A 20,203-nucleotide genomic window follows, 5' to 3' on the forward strand; every position below is an offset into this window, starting at 1 on the left:
TTAGTTGTACTTTTCCAGAAAATTGTACATTTCATCTTACTTTCATCTTCAAATTATTGGCATAATACATTCATATTTTAAGGTATGAAGATCTGCAATGATGTTTCATTATATTGCTGAATGTGTGTGCCTGTGTGTGTGCCTTCAGTCTTCTCCAGATATATTACATTATTGATTTTTAGTTTAATTCAGGCACAAAGGATATTCTTTACAATTGCTATTCTATCTTGGTGAACTTTGTGTGTGCTCTTGAAAAGAATTCAGATTCTTCTGTTGTTGTATGACTATTCTATAAACTAGTAGGTATTGTTTTTCATATATTCAGTATCTCAATGGCTTTTCACTCTACTCATTTTCTCAATTAGTGAGAATGAAGTTTTGAAATCTCTAATTTTAACAGTGGCTCTGCCTATTTCTTCTTTCAGTTCTATCAGTTATGGATTCCTGGATTTTAAGTTCTGTTATTAACTGTATAAACATTTGTTTTAAACAATGCAAAGTACCAAAAACAGATGGGCTTTTATAAAAGGGGATTATTTGGGGTAAAAGCTGACAGTATCAAGGTTGTGAGAAGTCCAAATCAGGACACCATATGAGCTGCTTTTTTGCCAAAGTCAGCTGCCACACAAGGAAGCAAGATGGCCCCCGATCTCTGCTGAGGTCTCTGCCTTTCTGCAGCTGTAGGCAAACCAGGCATAGGTCTTATCTTCTCTTGAGTTGCTCCTCCGGCCCAGCCTCTTGGGGGCTTCATGCTGAAGTGATCCTCTAGTCCTTTCTCACATGGCTGGATCAAACATGGCAATTCCCTATTTCCTATGTCTCTTGCTTTCTCTGTATTTCCAATTTTATCAGACCCAGCAAGATGGAGGAGACTCAACTTAAGTCATGACTCACTGATATAATCCAGTCAAAATGGCATCATACCCACAGGAATTGATTAGTTTAAAAACATAATCTTTCTCTTTTTGGAATTCATAAATTAATTTCAAACTGCCACAGTCTTTTATGAATTGGCTCTTTTATCATTATGAAATATTCATCTCTCTCCCTGGTAAATTTCCTGAGTTCTACATGGTATGATATTAATTTTTTTTTTCTTTTTATTTCATCTGCTCTCCCCCATTAGCTTATCTCTTACGCATCTTTAATGTATTTTGTTGTTGCTGCTATCACTCTATGGTTTACAATATGCATCTTTATAATATACATCCCTAACCCTAGGGTTTACCATATAATATTACATCACTTTATATATGCTATAATCCCAAAATACCTTGTTATTATTTTTGCTTTAAACAGTTATCTTTGGGAAACGGACTTTGGCCCAGTGGTTAGGGCGTCCGTCTACCATATGGGAGGTCCGCGGTTCAAACCCCGGGCCTCCTTGACCCGTGTGGAGCTGGCCCATGTGCAGTGCTGATGCGCGCAAGGAGTGCCTTGCCATGCAAGGGTGTCCCCCGCATGGGGGAGCCCCACGCGCAAGGAGTGCACCGGTGAGAAAAGCCGCCCAGCGTGAAAAGAAAGAGCAGCCTGCCCAGGAATGGCATCGCCCACACTTCCCGAGCCGCTGACGACAACAGAGGCAGACAAAGAAACAAGACGCAGCAAATAGACACCAAGAACAGACAACCAGGGGAGGGGGGGAAATTAAATAAATAAATAAATCTTTAAAAAAAAATAAACAGTTATCTTTTAAAGAACTTCAAAAATAGAAATTTGTGATTTATATTTACCCACATCATCACCATTTCTGTTACTCTTCATTCCATTGTGTGGACTGATATTTCCATATGTATTATTTTCCTTCTGCCTGAAAAACTTCCTTCAGGTCTACTGGCACTGAATTCTCTTGATTTTTAAAAAATATCTGGAGTTTGCCTCTTTTAAAAAAATTGTTATTTAAACAATTTCATTGCTGTGCCTTGGCATAGTTTTCCTTATCTTTATACACTTTGACATTTGTTGAGCTTCTTGTATCTGGAGATTTATGATTTTTCAACAATTTGGAAAAATTTAGTGATTATATCTTCAGATATTTTTCTCTCCCCAATAAATAAACATTTTCGCCCCAGGACTCCAATTACATGTATGTTAGACTACTTGGTATTGTCCCACAGCTAACTGATGCTTTATTTTCAAGCTTTATTTTCTATCTGTATTTCATTTTGGATAATTTATTGCTCTATCTTCAAGTTCACTAATCTTTTCTCCAACAGTATTGGATCACTCTTAAAACTATCCATATATTTTAATTTTAGATATTCTATTTTTCAACCCTAGCAGGATTTTGAATATTGTATTTATATCATACCTTTTCCTTCTAATCATGTTTGTTTTCCTTTACTGTCCTAAACATATGAAAAATGTTAAAAAAGCAGTTTGAGGATATTACTATCTGCTTTTTTCTTACTATATATCACTTCTGACTTTATTATTACCCTTTGTCTATTTTTCTTCTCTTTGTTTAAGACAAATCCCGTTATTCCATCAACTCCCTTTCATTGATTTCTGCTCCTATCTTTATTATTTTATATATGGGTTTCCTTTTAGTCTACATTTCTTGTCATTTTCTAGCTTTTTAAGAAGATATTTTCATTCATTCAGGAAATGGGTGCTACTGGAATTTAGTTGGTAGAAACCAGGGATATTGTTAGTCATTCTACGTTGCACAGGATAGACCTACACAACAAAAACTTATCCAGTCCCAATACCAATCATGCCAAGATTGAGAATCCTGATTTAATGTATTAATTCTCTTCCACTTTTTAGTTTTTCTTCTTTGTCTATCTTCCATTTCAACCACATTCTCTCTCACATGTTTTACAGGTTTCTGTAACTCATTTTTATTTTCTCATAATTTCTTGCCTTCCTTCAATATCCCTTGTTAAATTTTTAGTTTCATTCCCTCTTGGGCACCATATAATTAAATATTAGTTACCAGTATGATTTTTGTCTTTTTCTCTTACTTCATTTGCTCATTTTCTGTTTTGTTTTTAATTTTTGTTTTTGTGATTGAGTGACTGACTGTAGTTTCTCACATCCTCAAATGTTTGGTTGAAGGTCCTTAATCCAGTTTGGAATTATTATAATTTTTTCTACTTTATCATTGATTTAATGAGGGTTTTTCATCACCTCAACCATTATGATTTTTGCTTTCTGTTTCATTAAAGTAGCTTTGAATATAGTCATTTTGCTTTCTGCTATTAATTTGTATATTTGGTGTAGTATATAAAATTGTTAATTTAATGATGCCCTCTCTACTATAAATGTAATCATAGAATACATTCTATAAATACCACCCTGTAGCAGTTTGATATTGTTTATGCATTCCATAAATAAATATTAGATTATGTTTATGAATCGGTCTGTCCCTCTGGGCATATTAGATTATACTGGATTCAGAGGTTTCACTTTTTACTTGATTAAATTATGATTAAAGTTTTGATTGGGCCACATCAGTAGGATACTGAGTCCCTGCCCACCAACAGGGCAGGGACTCACAGAGAAAACCACACAGCAGAACAGAGGTTGGAGTTTTGAGCTGGAGCCCAGGAAGTAAATACACAGGAGATAGCAGAGCAGCTGAGCCTGGAGAGAATCAAGCCCTGGGGAGAGAGACAAAGCCCAGAGAGCGTGAGAGTCTACAGCTGACCTTGTGGAGAGACCAGAGCAGCTGAGTCCAGAGAGAAACAAGCCCCTGGAGAGAGATGAGACTTATCCCAGCCTACAGCTGATATTGGGAGAAGCTGGGGCCATGGAGCCTCAAGAGGAAGAGGAAGGCTGAACATCGGCAGCCATCTTGCTCCAACATGTGGCCACAGACTTTGGTGAGGGAAGTAACTTAGGCTTTATGGCCTGGTAACTGTAAGCCTCTACCCTAAATAAATACCCTTTATAAAAGCCAACAGATTTCTGGTATTCTGCATCAGCACCCCTTTGGCTGACTAATACATACCCTATTATTACCACCTTGTATTAGTATCATAAATTTGTCAAGTTTAATGAAAGAAAATTCATATACCTGTACTATTAACTATTGCTCATTATCAACAAAAGGTTTCCTGTGTTGTACAGTCCTATATTTAACTTTATATTTTTATTCTAGTATTATATATGTCCTAGTTTCCCCTTTTAACCACATTCACCAATACAATTCAGTAATGTTAATTATGCTCACAGTAATGTGCTACTATCACCATTATTCATTTCCAAACCTTTCCCATCAGCCTAAATATAAATTCTTATACAAGTTAGACCTCAACTCATTCTCTAGCCCTAGTCTACCTCCTTGTAACCTACATTCTAGAATTTAACTCTATGTGTTTTCTGTATGCAAATCCTTTACATCCTTGGTTAAATTTATTTCTAGATAGTTGATTCTTTTAGTTGCTACTGTAAATGGAATTTTTTCCCCATGATTTCCTCAGAATACTCATCACTAGTTTATAGAAACACTACTGATCCATGCATGTTGATCTTATGCCCTGTCACTTTGCTGAGTTCATTTATTAGTACTAGTAGTTTTGTTGTAGATTTTCCTTAACTTTCTTTAAATAAGATCATGTCATTTGCAAATAAAGTTTTACTTACTTATTTCCAATTTAGATGCCTTATATATATATGTTTTTCTCACCTAACTGCTTTGTCCAGAACTTCCAGTGCAATATTGAGTAACAGTGGTAACAATGGGCATCCTTGCCTTGTTCCTGATATTAGAAGGAATGCTTTCAGTCTTTCACCACTGAGTATGGATGTTAGCTTTTTATCATGTGAAGAAGTTTCCTTCTGCTCTTATTTTTCTCTATCTCTTCTTCTGTCTGTATGATTTCAGTTGTCAAGGCAGTTAGTTCACAGATTTTTTCTTATGCCTGTTCAAATCTGCTGTTATATGCCTCATGTATATTTTTAAGTTGTTTTGGCAAAGATCTTTTAAATTTATTTTATTTTATTTTATTTATTTCTTCCCACTCCCTCATTGTTTATACTTGCTGTGTCTGTTTGTTTTTCTTCTTTCTTTAGGAGGCATGGGGAACTGAACCTAGAACCTCTGATGTGGGAGGGTGGTGTCTAATCACTTAAGCCCCCTCCATTCCCTGCTTTGTTGTGTCTCTCATTATGTTTTTTTCTTGTGTCTCTTTTTGCATCATCTTGTAGCATCAACTTGCTGCACCTGCCCATCACGTCAGCTCACTGTCTTGCTTGTCTTCTTTAAGGAGGCACCAGGAACCTCAGCTCCCTGCTTTTGTTGTGTCTCTCATTATGTTTTCTTCATGTGTCTTTTGTTGTATCATCTTGTTGTGCCACGCCTGCCCCTGGCACCAGCTCACGTCTTCTTTAGGAGGCACTGGGAACTGAATCACAGACCTCCCATGTGGTAGGCTGAAGCTCAATCACTTAAGCCACATCTGCTTCCCTCTAATGTATTTTTAATCTTTTCTATTTTGACTTTCATCCCCATAATTTATTGGTTTTTTTTATACTTTCACATTTTTTAAATGCTTACACAGTGCTTCTTAATATCCTTCATCTCTTTGTGCATATTCTCCTTTATCTCCTTGAATTGATTTAGGAGATTTGTTTGAACTTCTTTTAATTGTTGCAAATTCTGAATTTTTAATTTGTTCTCTTGACTGTGCTATATCATTCTGTTTCTTCATATGACTTGTAAACTTTGCTGATGTCTAGGCATCTGATTATCCCGATGAGTTTACTCTGAACGCCAGTTTCCTTCTCTTGCCTAGTGTTTTATTGTTGATTAGCTTTGTGTAAGGCTCTTCTTTGATGCTGGGTTCAACTTATACTAGACTTTTAGAATAGCCCATGTTTAAATAATCAGATTTTTTCAGCTCTTCTTCATCTGATTCTTGCCCTGGATACACAGTACAAATTTTAAGATTGCACTTTTTTATTCAGTTGTTTCACCTCTAGGGAAAAGCTTCCTTTTTCTGTTCCTTTTCCAGGATTCTTGATCTGTTCTGTTTGTTTTTGTTTTGCCTTTATAGTTTTTTGCACTCCTTTCATTGCCTCTAGCTGCTTTTGCCTGGAGTGAAAACTCTGGGAAGGGGTCACCACAGAGAAGAATTTCCTAAGTCAATATTTCCCAGTCAAAATGGGGCCAACATTCCACCTAGGGATGGGGCACAGACTGGCTCCAAAATGCCATGGGGAGGCAATCAGAAAGGATGCCAAAAGTTTATTTGATGGCTCTCCAGAGCTGTGCTATCTTGGCCTGCCCAACAGATGCCACCATTCCACTAACCGTTCCCCACAGCCCTGAGGCGGCACTCTGTCTTTTAAATCTCCATCACCCCTGCCCCTTCTGGGGCAGGACTGAAACAATGGCTGCTGTCATCTTTGCCCAGGATGGACTGAAACTGCAGCTCAGAGCTGAGAACCAGCAATCTGAATTTGCTGATCAGAAGCTGTGATCAGTGATTGGCTCTGCCCACTCCTGTACTTGGGGAAGAGGATTTTTATGTCCCTTTCTGTCAGCAGCAGCAAGCCAGACACTGGACCCTAAGGGTGCTGATGCAAAGTACCAGAAATTGGTTGGTTTTTATAAAGGGTATTTTTTTTGGGTAGGAGCTTACAGATACCAGGCCATAAGCATAAGTTACTTCCCTCACCAAAGTCTATTTTCACGTGTTAGAGCAAGGTGGTTGTTGATGTCTGCAAGGATTCAGGTTTCCAGGGTTCCTCCTTCCAGGGACTTGCTTCTGTCTGGGTTCAAGGTTCCTTCCTTCCAAGGGCTTGCTTTTTCCTGGGCTCAGGGTTCCTCTCTTCCTGGGCTGGCTTCTCTTTCCTCTGTGAGCTTTCTTCCCAGGGCTCCAGGTTAAGGCTTCAGCATTGAACTTCAACATCAAAACTCCAACATCAAAAACCCTCACATCAAAAGCTCCAACTCAGGCAAGCAGAAGTGGCCCAACTGATAGAGCATCAGCCTACCATATATGAGGTTCAGGGTTTGAACACAGGGCCTCTTGGCCCATGTGGTAAGCTGGCCCACATGCAGAGCTGTTGTGCGCAAGGAGTGCCATGCCACATAGGAGTGTCCCCATGTAGGGGTGCCCCACATGCAAAGAACCGCAAAAACTGCAGCCTACCCTGTAGTGGGGCAGCACACATGAAGAGCTGATGCAGCAAGATGACACAACAAAAAGAGACACAGATTCCCAGTACCACCTGACAAGAATGCAAGCGAACACAGAAGAACATACAGCGAATGGACACAGAGAGCAGACAACGGAGTGGGGGGGGTTAAGGGGAGAGAAATAAATAAAAATAAATCTTTAAAAAAACCCCTCCAACTCTGTCCTTTGCCATGTTTTTTATTTGGGTCCCCACCCACCAAAGGGTGGGGACTCAACGCCCTAATGACATGGCCCAATCAAAGCCCTAATCATAACTAAATTATTGCCAGTAAAGACCAGATTACCAACATAATCCAATATCTATTTTTGAAATTCATAACTACATCAAACTGCTACACCAAGGCTGCCCACTATGGGAGTGGGGGGTGGGTGCTTGCATCTTCTACGCAGAGTTTGCAACTCACTGTTCTTCAGGGTAGTTTATCAGCCTCTTCTTCCTGCTATTCCTTGGATGCAGTACAGTGTTATTCCAGCATCCAGAGTGGCAGAACATTTCTGCCTGAGAGTTCCTGCCTGTTTAATAGTTGTTTTAGTGGAAGGACTGAGTTCTGGAGCTCCCTGCTCCACCATCTTCCCCAGAATTCTCTGTTTATGTTGTCTTTATCAGTTATATTTAGTTATGTGTGTTATATCACCCAATATCTTGTTTTCCTGTTCTTGAATTGAGCAGGGCAATATATCTAGTCTGGTAAATTAAATGTGAAAGGAAAACTCCACTCTCATTCTCCTGCTTTTCTCTGACTTGGAAGACTTGGAATACCCATTTTTGAGATGGAGAATTCATAATATGAAAGCAGCCTGGATAATTGCCACCACATGAAGAAAAACTGCCTGGGAGAGGCACCTAGACCTGCAACAGGTTTTATGTGAGAAGTAAATATTTTGTGTGTTCAGTCACTGAAATCTGGGAATTTTCCTTTGAAAGAACAGGAGAGCACAGTCTGAACTGTTAACAAAATCTGTGCAGAACACTTTTTTTCCTGTTTGATTAATAAGATAGTTATGTTAAAATGCCTCATTATGGTTGTGGATTTGTACATTTGTACTTATCATTTCTTAAGATTTTGGTATATATATTTTGCGACCACACAAAGCTAAGCATGTAAAAGATTAATCTTTTATTAGTTTCTTTAGCTTTAACATATTTTACCTAGGAAATAGTCTTAATTTTTATGCCTTAATTTTTGCTTTACATTATACTTTAGCTAATATTAATATAGCTATACCAAAGGTAGCTGTATCTTTATGGTACATCTTTTTCCACTACTTGCAACCTTTATAAGCTCTTTATTTTCCTCTAAATAGTATATAATGTTTTATTTTAATCCATCCTAACTACCTGGTATTTTAACTGGAACATTTAAACATTTATGCCAAAAATAATTACTGATTCAATTTGAATTTAAAACTACCGTGAACATATTATTCCTGTTCTTTATTCCTTTTCCTCTCTTTCTTCCTACCTTTTGGATCAATTTTCCATCAGTCTATTTATTACATTAGTTTTATTTTAATTGGACTTTTTAAATGTTTATTCTATAAATTACACCATGACTCTATTATCAATGTCTAATGATTGTCAATACTTTCACTCTTTCCCCAGAAAATGGTAAGAACTTAGTACATCTAACTCCATATACCTTACCCCAGATTTATATACCAGTTTGGTCTTGTATTTTAATTATATCCATACATATATTTAAATCCCATGTAGCATTGAGATTAATTTTATATTGTCATGTATATTAACCATACATTTATTACATTTATTCCATCCTGCACCTCTGACCTTTCATCGGATGTCTTTTTCCTTCCACTTGTAGAATATTTTAAAATTTCCACTAGTTTTTGTCTGCTCATGGTAAACTGTGATTTTGTTTGCCTAAATTACCTTAGTTTTCATTCTTGAAGTATATTTTCATTGGGTATAGAATTCTAGGTGTCAGAATAATGTTTTTTAAAAACATATTAGGGAAGCAGATGTGACTCAAGCAGTTGGGCTCCCATCTACCACATAGAAGTTCCAGGGTTCGATACCCAGGGCCTCCTGGTGAAGGCAAGTTGACCCGGGTGGCAAGCTGGCCCATGTGGAGTGCTGCCCCGTGCAGGAGTGCTGGCCCATGTGGAGAGTTGGTGCAGCAAGATAGTGCTACCAAAAGAGACACAGAGGAGAGACAATAAGAGATGCAGCAGATCAGGGAGCCGAGGTGGCACAAGAGAATGATCACCTCTCTCCTACTCTAGAAGGTCCCAGGATCAGTTTCCAGAGCTACCTAATGAGAATACAAGAAGACACAGAAGAACACACAGCAAATGGATACAGAGAGCAGACAATGGGGGGGGGGGGGAGGGAATAAATAAAATAAATAAGTCTTTAAAAAAATATTAGTGATATTCCAACATATTCTAGTTTCTATTGTTGCTGTTTAGAATGCTGTTTAAACTTTTGAAGGCACACTGTCTTTTTCTCTGGCTTTTTAAGAGATATCATTGTTTTTTGTTTTCTGCAGTCTCCCTTTGATAGACTGAGGTATGAATTCATTTGAATACAATCAGCTTGCATTTATTCATATTCATGATTCCTTGGGTCAATGTCTTCAACATTTAAAAAATTATCAATCACTACTTCTTTAATTTGTCTATATTTTATTGCACTCAGATTATATTAAGCTAAGAAACTACATGATTATGTAATTTTAAAAATATCCATTAATATTTTTACAGCTTGACACATAATTGTAAAGACAAGGTTCATTTATTCAGATATTTGGCATTACAAAATATTTAAAATTGACTACAGCAGAAATGATCCTCAATTCCCAGTATTTGATACATGATTGTATCCAAAAAAGTAAACCTTATTTTATCCATTCATAGTCTGTTTCTCCTAAATTTCCATAAAATATATTGTTTTATAAAAATACAGTGTTTTATCATTCACAACATGAAGAAAGAACTTCATTCTAATTACCTTATCAATGCTGTGTCACCTATATCATGGCCTTAGAAAAATCACAGCTTTTCCTACCAATTTATTTTTTGAAGGTATGCTACACATTGAGTCAGCATGCAGAAATAAACTTTGAGCTATACATGATAAAAAATGTCTTTGATTTTGGCCTAAATAGCAAAAATAGAGTTATTTTATTTTCAATTGGTGTTAACATGGTCAAATATTACCCCTGCATTTAAAGAAAATCACTTTTGGGACGCGCACTTGGCTCAAATGATAGAGCATCTGCCTACCATATAGAGGGTTCTGGGTTTGATACCCAGGGCCTCCTAATCCATGTGGTGAGCTGGCCCATGTGCAGCACTCCCACGCACAAGGAGTGCCATGCCACGCAGGGGCGCCCCTGCATAGGGGTGCCCCATGCACAAAGAATGCGCCCTGCAAGGAGAGCCGCCCCACGTGAAAAAAAAAAACGCAGCCCGCCCAGGAGTGGCACCACACACATGGAGAGCTGGCACAGCAAAACAACACAACAGACAGGCAGTTTCCCAGTTCCCCCAGATAATGCAAGCTGACACAGAAGAACACACAAAGAATGGACACAGAGAGCAGACAATGGGCATGAAGGGAAGAGAAATAAATAAATCTTTAAAGTTAAATAAATAAAAAACTATATTTGGTTGTTAAGTTTTAAAAAAATAATAAAGAAAATCACTTTTTATGACTCTTTAAGCTCACGTTTTTTTCAAAATGAAGTTTTATCTAATTTCTTTTCTAAAATATAAATATTTTCAACATGGAAACTATTTGAGAGCCATGAATAAATACACATTCCCCAAAAATCCTTTCTTGGAAAACTGACAATGGCTCAAAATATTGTGAATAGGTAGACCATGGCACTTTTTCTATACTGTTAATCAATATAAGTAGATAGGCATGATTGGCTTTAATTTCCTGAAAGCACTACAATACTTAAGCTACTAATGTGTGGTTACTGCTTATTTAGCCAAATGCAAAACAAACTTGAAGTAAAGCACCAGTAATGTAGGTGGTTTTTCTAAATTTAAATAAATGCCTAATGTCTGCAGCCATGATATGACCAGTTTGGTATGCCAAGAAGTATATTTTACACTACACACCAGTCTACATATTTTGTCTATGTCCTAAAATATATTTTATAACCTTATCCCCCACACTTTAAAAAATCATATAACTCAATTATGATCATTTGAAACTTCTACTTGCATGTTTATAAAGTCTTCTAATAAAGAGTTAAATATAAAAATCTCAAAATTTATGGTCTTACCCAGTATATTTAAAGCTAAAATAGTAATTGTCACTAGAAATAATAGTGTAGATATAATCAACCCAACAATCACAGTTTATGAGGACTCCTATCAGCAAGAGTCCTACCAGATATTTTAATGCCTTAGTAGATAAAATTATGTTTAGAATGGAGATCACCCAAATAAGTCTAACATTATTAGTCTTAGATACTACTAAGACATACGAATTCCTTGAAAAGTCTATTGTTGCTACATCATCAATATAATTATCATCTCTTGTCCAAAGAATACATAGGTAAGATAAGCAGGCATGCAGGAATAAAAAAATCACATCAATTTTTGGTTTCTAAAAAGTATTCTGAGAAAGTGCCAAATCCTTACCAACTGTGGGTGATAATTTGCATTACACTTTATACTCTGCCCCTCACAATTTTTATAGGCTTGGCAAAATGTATCATGTCCTGTTTCCAACATTACAGTGTCATGCAGGACAATTCCAATGTCCCAAAAATGCCCACATGTTACACCTATTCTTCCCACTCTTTCCCTTGAGAACCTCTTGTGGCCACTTTCTGTATATCAATGATAAGAGTTCTTCCATTGCTAGAACAATAAGTCTATAATAGAATAGTAATAAACCTAATTTACCCATTGTTCATTGTTCAAATCTTGAGGATTTTGGGAGGGTGATGCCCACTCTATTTCTAATTGAGAGGGGACTTAGATCACATCTCTCTATTTCTTATGTAACATTTATGTAATCTAAAACTTCTTTTAAAAGTATTCTGAATTACAGTTGATTTCAACTCATTTGAAATATCTTAGATTTTTTACCTGCTCAGTAATTAACATGATCTGTCACAATCACCTGTTTTCCATGGGGATATGTATAGATAAAGTTGGTGGATAACCTATAGATAAAATTATGTAACAGTCTTTCTGAAATATGCTGGCACTTTGTGTTGTCTTTGCTAGGGGAACAATTGCTTCTTCTGAAGCTATGATTAAATCTTTTATAGAGTATCTGAAATTCTGTATCCTCATTTTTTGGTGGTTCATAAGCTTGTTCATCTCCACCTTGATATAATATGTCATAGATATCATGGCAAAATCTTTCTTTGTAATCTGAATTTTCCTGCTAATACACCATCTCTTCCACTTCCTGATTATAGTCCTGCACACAGTAAACTTTCACATGTTTACCGTCTATATATATCTAGTTTCTCTATGAAGTGCTTCAGTTCCCAGGTCCTCACATTTACCTTTTACATCATTTTCTAAAAGTAAATCTTAATTTTTCGGTAGCGACACTCTTGTTGGTGCATTTTCTTTTCATTGCTGTGCCTTGCATGTTGTGTGTGTGCTATTTAATAGAGAAGGGATTAAATATACACTTTGGCTTCATATTTAGTGTTTTGGGATCTGATTCAATGGAAATCTCTATATTTGACTCAAAGATGTTTCTTAGGATTTTCTAAGGAGTCTAATAAAGTTGAAGCAAATCTTTCTGTCCTAATAAAATTTTCCATCATCCACATTAAGATCCTCTATTACCACCAGAATCATAAATAACTCAATTTCCTAGAACTTCTTCATGTTCAATGAGATCTAACAAAAGCAAACTATAAACGTCCAGATTCCAAATGATAATGCTATCATAAACTAAATGAAAAAATGAACTTTCATAAAGTACATACTTCTTTCCATTTTTGCATTCTTCATGCTTTGTCTCTCTATTGACTTGGAATTCTTGCTGCCATTGTTGTTACAGCTGGGGCTGACACAGCCAGAACTACTGTCAGCTTTGGTTTTCTTGGGATGGAGCCATAACTTATCTTCAGTGCACGAGAGGAAATATGAGGGATGCCTTAATGAAACCCAGAAATAAATACAGCACTGGATATAAGCATTCTATCTTCATATATTATGTCCACCCTATTCTTTCTCTTTTCTTCAGTTCTTGGATTATGATTAAATGTATGTTATTCTTTCTCAGTGTAGCCTCTATGTCTCTTACTCTCACTTCTGTATTTTATTTTTGTTTCTATATGTTTCATCATGGATAGTTATTTCTTATGTCTACCAGTTCTCCAATTTTCTCTTCAACTGTGTCTATTCTACTACTGTACCATCTAATAAATTATTTTGTTATTGTATTTTTTAGTTCTGAAACTCCTCCACCCAATTTTCTAATTCATTTTTATGATTTCTAATTTCTGTACAAAATTGAAAACTTGCCTTTTTTCTCCTTAACTGTTTATGTATAACTCCAATATCTGGAATTAATGTTTGCTTTCTCTCATTTCTGCTGAATCTCCCTCAAGGTGTCCTTTCTCTTTTATGTGCTTGGGTACCATTGATTGTGTGTTAAAGTTATTTATTGAAATAATTTGAGGTCTAGGAAGATATTATCTTCCTCCCATAGGAAAGTTTTATTTGCTTCTACCTGGATCCTGGGAATAATAGCAGTCTAAGAACACTTTAATCCCAGTTCATGACTTGGTGATTTCTCATTTCCTTTGAACAAGTCAGGCTGTAGTCTGTTCAATGGGTTTTTACTATTGATTGACCTTTATTTCTAGGGTGCAGGCCTCTAGGTATTTATCCCAAAATAATGGATGGCTTTCAAGGATCAACTCTAGCTTTTAATATTTTAGCCTTGTGGGGCCACCAAAATTTCTGCTCAGACTCTTAGTTTTCTCTTTTCAGGAAAGCAAATGCCTTGAAGGGCAAAACTACTTAAGTGTGTGGCTTAAATTTTAGATTTTTTATACTTTCCTTGGTACAGCAATTTCTACCTTATAAGCTCTTTGATATGTTAAGAAAGAAACTAAATATATATCCAATTGTTTTTCCAGTGGAAATATTGGCCAATTTATAAGATTCCATTTTTGGAAGTTAAAGATCCAGATTTATCTTCTGTCACAAAAAGCCTAATCTTATTTTAAGTTTGAATAAATATGCTAATATGCATTCCTGTGACAAGCACCTACTTCAGAATTCTAAAATACATAGCTAGATTAAGCATGGAGTCTTGCTGTAAATTTTTACTTAGATGAATAAAAAAGGCAGCAGTGGTTTCAAATTCTTACAATGTTTACTTTGACTTTCACAGTATCTACCTACAGTACTAACGGATTCTTTGAAAAGAGTTTGTAGATGGAATGGGTAAAACTAGTAAATACAAATTTTTATTACTATTATAATCATGTTTTGAATTTTTTTCCTGAATTTAAAATAGCCTAGAACAAGCCAAAGTACTCCCATTTCTAATGCTATGATTTTCATATAAAAGGAAAATGCATAAGGCAAAGAAAACATGGATGCATGGTGTCTTAGTAAAGGAAGCATCAATGACACTCGTACTGCTCTTTGTTTCATGGCCAGTTCCCAAGGTACAACTGATGACCTGTGAGAGTTATGCTCCACCCCATTTTGTGGTAAATTTAGAGAATGACAATCATGAAGGGAGAGGTAGGAAAAGAAGAAATCAACACTACTGTTTAACTGAAAGTTCTTGGGCACATCAATTTTCAGAAGGAGTGTACATGGGAGTTACCGAAATAGAAACTGATTCCTCAAAAACTATTCACATCATCGACTGCTAATGAACATGGGATTTCTTTTTGAGGTGAGGAAAATGTTCTAAAATTAAATTGTGATGATGGTTGCACAACTCTGAGAATACCCTAAAAAATATTGAATTGTATACTTTAAATGAGTGAAGATTTTGGTATGTGAATTGTATCTCAGTAAAGCTGTTAAAATATTCATATTTTTACATCCCTTGGAAAGTTTTCAAGTACCCTAATTTAAATATTATGAGTTCAGAGACTATAAAATCAATATAGCAAAATGATTAAGAACATAATTCTGAAATACAGAAAAAATATAGGTTTAAATTCGGGTTTATACCTACTTTTTGTGGGCTCTACCTACAGGAGGAATGGATTCTTTGACCAGAGAAGTGATAACATCACCACATATAATGTGGGGACAACTATCTTTTTATAGAAGCAGAGACCGAGACAGGATTGCAGTTCATTCAAGTGATAGAGTGTTGGAGTGCTCTCCGATGAAGGGCATTGAAGAGAGTAGGACAGGACATTGGAAAGAAGCTGGTGAGAATGTGGTCTTAGCTGGAAACTGGCTTCAGTCTGTCCCCTTAGGGAAGTTAGTCAGTCATTAACCAAAGTCTGAGGAGCACAAGGTGAGAGGGCAAAGTTCTCCAAGCAGGTAACTGTCAGCCTCTAGCGGCCTTTTCTATGCTCACCAGCACCTACTACTAACCCCTCCCCCAAGGTACTGTTGTAGGGATGACATAAGATAATACCACACAATGAATTATACAATGAAGGTAAATGTTCACAGAATGCCTGGCACATAAAAAGTCCTTTATAAATGATAGATACTGTTATTTTGGTCAAAAAGCATAAAATATCAATCAATAAAATAAATTAAGAATATGTATTGTGTAATACCATACAATAAGAAAATCTTACTGTACATGTTGGCTCCTCATCGAATGTGAATGAGTGATTTATTGAGCATCCTTCATGAAGAGGTGGTAAAGGAGTAACTTTCAGTGGACTTGTCCAACCTGAAAATAAAAATGTTATGTGCTTTCTATTAAAAATTCAATAAAGAAATTTCTTCCTTCACCAAAAATATTTCCTATTAGAAAGCAAAACTGTGTGGTGTTAACTGATTTTACAATGGATTCTCTAAAAAAACTTTCTGGATCTCTGAGCAGTGAGAAGAGTATAGCTGTGTAACTTATGTATTAAGATAATCATAACTGCGAAAGTATTCATTATTATTGAAAGATGTCTCTTGGATACTGTGAATCTGTGTCTGTGCACATGGATGTGTTGGGGATGGTGGTGACACCAAGTGAGTCTCCTTGCTATTTAGGTACATCATCTAGCAATAATTTATAAGTCCTAAGAGATTGGCAAATATGAAAATACTTCAAAAATATTGACTGCACCATTAATGATAGTTGATGAAAATATAAAGATGAAAAACAGTGTTCAAGGTTTTTAGGTACTCATGAGTAGATGGAGCAACAGGCAGGTAAATAGGTAATTCCAATATGAGGTGATTCGACCCAATAAGAGTTAAGCTCAGAGTGCTGCAGCAGTGGAGAGGTAGGATAGCTAATCCAATAAGATTTTGAGGAGTTAGGGACATCTTCCTGAAGATGACACCTTACCTAATCTTGGAAACTGAGTCAGACTTAGATTAAAAACAATTAGAGGAAGGGTATTCCAGACAGGAAAACAGCAGCTGCAAAGGCATGCTTGTCCTGTGGGCATATCCTAACAATGTAACATGTGGCAATTCCATGATAAGGAATTACAAAAGTTTGGTAAGTGAATGAGACGTAGACCAGGGCCAGGACATGAAGGTCTTGTATGCCATGCAAGGCTGTAACTTAATTGTTTGATGGATTGTCATGGTTTGGGGGGGAGGTAATTAGATGATTAACTTTATTTTTTTATTTTTTTATTTTTTTATTGACTTTGTAATAATATTACATTAAAAAAATATATATGAGGTCCCATTCAACCCCACTCCCCCACCCCACCTCTCCCCCCCCAGCAACACTCATTCCCATCATCATGACACATCCATTGCATTTGGTAAGTACATCTTTGGGCACCTCTGCACCTCATGGTCAGTGGTCCTAGATCATTAACTTTAGAAAATCACTAGTTTGGAACGCAGACTGATGCAGGTGAGGAAAATGGCAGTACCTCTGTTACTTTCCAGGTGGATTGTTTCTCCTAGTGAGTTAAGTTACAATTTGAGAGTTAGGGGAACAGTATAGAGATGTGAACCATGGGGGTGATGGATTGTGAGGGAGACTTAATACAGGTGCTCCATGGTCGTCTTTGGATTCCAATATGGTAGCGCTACACAACAGACTCCAGCAGACTTTGAGGCTTACTGTACATATTCTCCTGCTCAGGTAACAGTGTGACCTGGGTGAGTTAATTGACCCCTCTCAACCTCATTTTTCTCACCTTTAATGATTGTCAAAGTTTTAAAAACTAAAATGAATATAAATAAAGGAATTGGCAGTTTCTGACATACACTTTAAGTGCTCAACAAGTTCATTAGTAGTATTACATATCATTTAATAGTTGTATTGCATTTTTAGTCATAATATAGTAAATATCATTTTCATGATGATGGTTATTCACTCAGTATTTGACTCAACCTCTGGAAGGAATCTGCAAAAGGAACAGGCAAGGGATGGGGTAGGAGTGGAGGCTGACTGGTCTTTAGTTTCAGAAGGGGAAGTCAGAGAGGTTTGAAGTGTGAGAAAGCCTTGATGATTTTGAAGATAGAGAGGGTCAAGTGAGAAGGAATGTTGGTAGACCTAGGAGCAAAAGCGGCTCCTACATACAGCATAAAGCAAGGAAATGGGGACCTCAGATGCAAGGAACTGCATTTTGGCAATAGCCTGAATGAGTTTGAAGACAATTCTTCCACTGAGTCTTGAGACCATATATTGATTTCAGCATGCTGAGAAACCCAATAGAAAACCCAGTCAAGCATACCCAGGCTTCTGACCTAGAAAGCTGTGAGCTAATAAAGGAGCTTCATTTTAGACTGCTATATGTGTGGTAATTTGGTACAGGAGCAATGAAAAACTAATACAGAAGCAGTGGTGAGAAGTCGAGGCAAATGGAGACAGATGGTGCTCAAACCCAGGATTGTTTGTTTTGGGAACAAAAAGGATAATTCTATCTATGAGAAAGCTGACCAATGGAAAGCTTCCAGAAGACTATAATGCCAAAAGCATCAGGAAGGCAATTCATGGTATCCATCTTATTAGCAACCATTTATACAACTGCTTTGAAAAGGAAGGAAGCTAGCAAAACAACAAGACTTAATTTCTATTTAAGCCAGAGTAGAAGAAAGAAAATAGGATGAATTACTGACATGCACCTAGGGTCACATATAGTTAGATTTAACTATATGATGGTGTCCTTTAATTCACCCTCTTTGGGTAGTTACAGCTGCATAACAAACCATTCCAAAACTTAGAGGTTTAGAACAGTCTAGTATGTTAAGCCCTCAGCATTACTGCAAGTATCTGTGAATCTGGTCCTTCAAGCAGTGAAGATTGATTGTCACTGTGGGCCCTGAGAGGAGAGGGAGAGAAGAACAGTCATTTATTTTTTCAGAATTCTGTAGACAGATGGAGTGATTCTGCTTCTTGTGGTGTCAGCTCAGATGACTGAAAATATCCAAAATGGCCTCATTCACATGGCTGGCAAGTTGGTGTTGATTGTTAACTGGGAGTTCGGTTGGGCCTAACTGCCAGTGTCTTGGTGCCATTTTTTATCTTATTTGGGGTCTTCAACAGTTTAGTGAATGGTATCTGAGGGGAAGAACGCCAGTAATGAGAGTTTCAAGAAGACCAATTGCAGTGTGCAAGTATTATCAAGTTTCTACTTGCATCTTGCTTCCTGACATCTCACTGCCCAAAGCCACTCACAGGCCAAGTTCAGCATCAATTTGGGAGGTAAAATAAGCCTCATTTTTTCTCTTTCTTTTTTTTTTAATCTTCCTTTATTTATTTTAGCCTGTTTTTGTTTTTTTTTGTTTTTTGTTTTTGTTTTTTTTTTTGATAGGAGGAGCAACAGGCACACATGGGGAAGGGAAAATTTGGGAAAGGGGAAATTTCTGGGAGCCATCTTTGGGGACCAGCTACCACACACATTTTGTTCATAACTCAGAGTCACACTTCATCACTTTTGTCAAGGGAAATACTGTAGTATTTCCACATATTAGGAATTGCAGATGTTTAAAACTGTGGTGGTATTTTTATTGAGTGGGTTTTGTATGTAACCCAAGAAACTATAGGGATTTGGTGAATGTATTAGGACTCAGCCGGGCAACACAACTCATAGGAGATATATATATATATATATATATATATATAATGAGATTTGAGATTTATTATAGTAATTGGCTCACATTATTATGGGGATTAGCAAATCCAAATCCTGTACAGCAGGCTTCAAGTTATAACTTCAATGAAGTTTTCAGCAAATAGCCCTGAAGAAATTTGCTGGCTAAAGTAGAGATAGAAATTCTTTCCTATTGCCGAATCCCTCAGGTCTCTCTTTCAGGCCTTCAACTGACTGATGAGAAAGCAGCCCTGAGTTTAGAATCTTTACAGCCTAGTAACTGTAAGCTTCTACCCCAAATAAATACTGTTTTTAAAAGCCAACAGATTTCTGGTACTTTGCATTGGCACCCCTTTCATGACCTATATAGCCACTAACTCTATTTTTTCATGGACCCTGATAGTTTCACACAAAATTCCAAAATATAATGCCTTTTAAAAATGAAAACCATGTTATAGAAGAAAGATTCAAGGACTATGCTTTGTATCTGGTATTCTCAATCTTGTGTTTTATGTCTTCTGGTTAGAAATAGATTTTTATAACACTTCAAGTACTTTTGTTAATGATCTTCATTGGGTTGTTCTTTAAAGTCCCAAGCTAATGATTTATATCTCTAGAGTCAAGATGTCAATCTGAAGGTCAACCACCACACCAGGGAGCCAAGAGTGCCTACAACTGCAAGTAGGAGAATTGCATCCATCATCCATGTGGAATCTAAGCCCCCTCTTGATACAGAGGTGGAGTGGACATCACCATCCCAGGGTCCACAGGATGGAGGAATAGAGTATGCATTAGAGTGGACTTACTGGTATTCTACTGTGAAACTATTGTGATTAGTAATGGAAGAAATTGTAGCATCGATGTGGAGAAAGTGGCCACAGTAGC

At 36.8% G+C, this 20,203-nt stretch overlaps 1 protein-coding gene across 1 annotated transcript in view; it reads right to left on the reverse strand.

The window, feature by feature from the left end:
- SPMIP7 (sperm microtubule inner protein 7) overlaps positions 1-20,203 on the reverse strand; it is an 87,433-nt gene that overhangs the window by 39,698 nt on the left and 27,532 nt on the right. Inside the window, exon 2 of the mRNA XM_023589478.3 lies at positions 15,893-15,990. Coding sequence (XP_023445246.2) covers positions 15,893-15,990 — 98 coding nt within the window. The remainder of the gene's footprint in view (positions 1-15,892; positions 15,991-20,203) is intronic.

The sequence above is a fragment of the Dasypus novemcinctus genome, chromosome 5 (genome assembly GCF_030445035.2).
Source record: "Dasypus novemcinctus isolate mDasNov1 chromosome 5, mDasNov1.1.hap2, whole genome shotgun sequence".
NCBI lineage: Eukaryota > Metazoa > Chordata > Mammalia > Cingulata > Dasypodidae > Dasypus > Dasypus novemcinctus.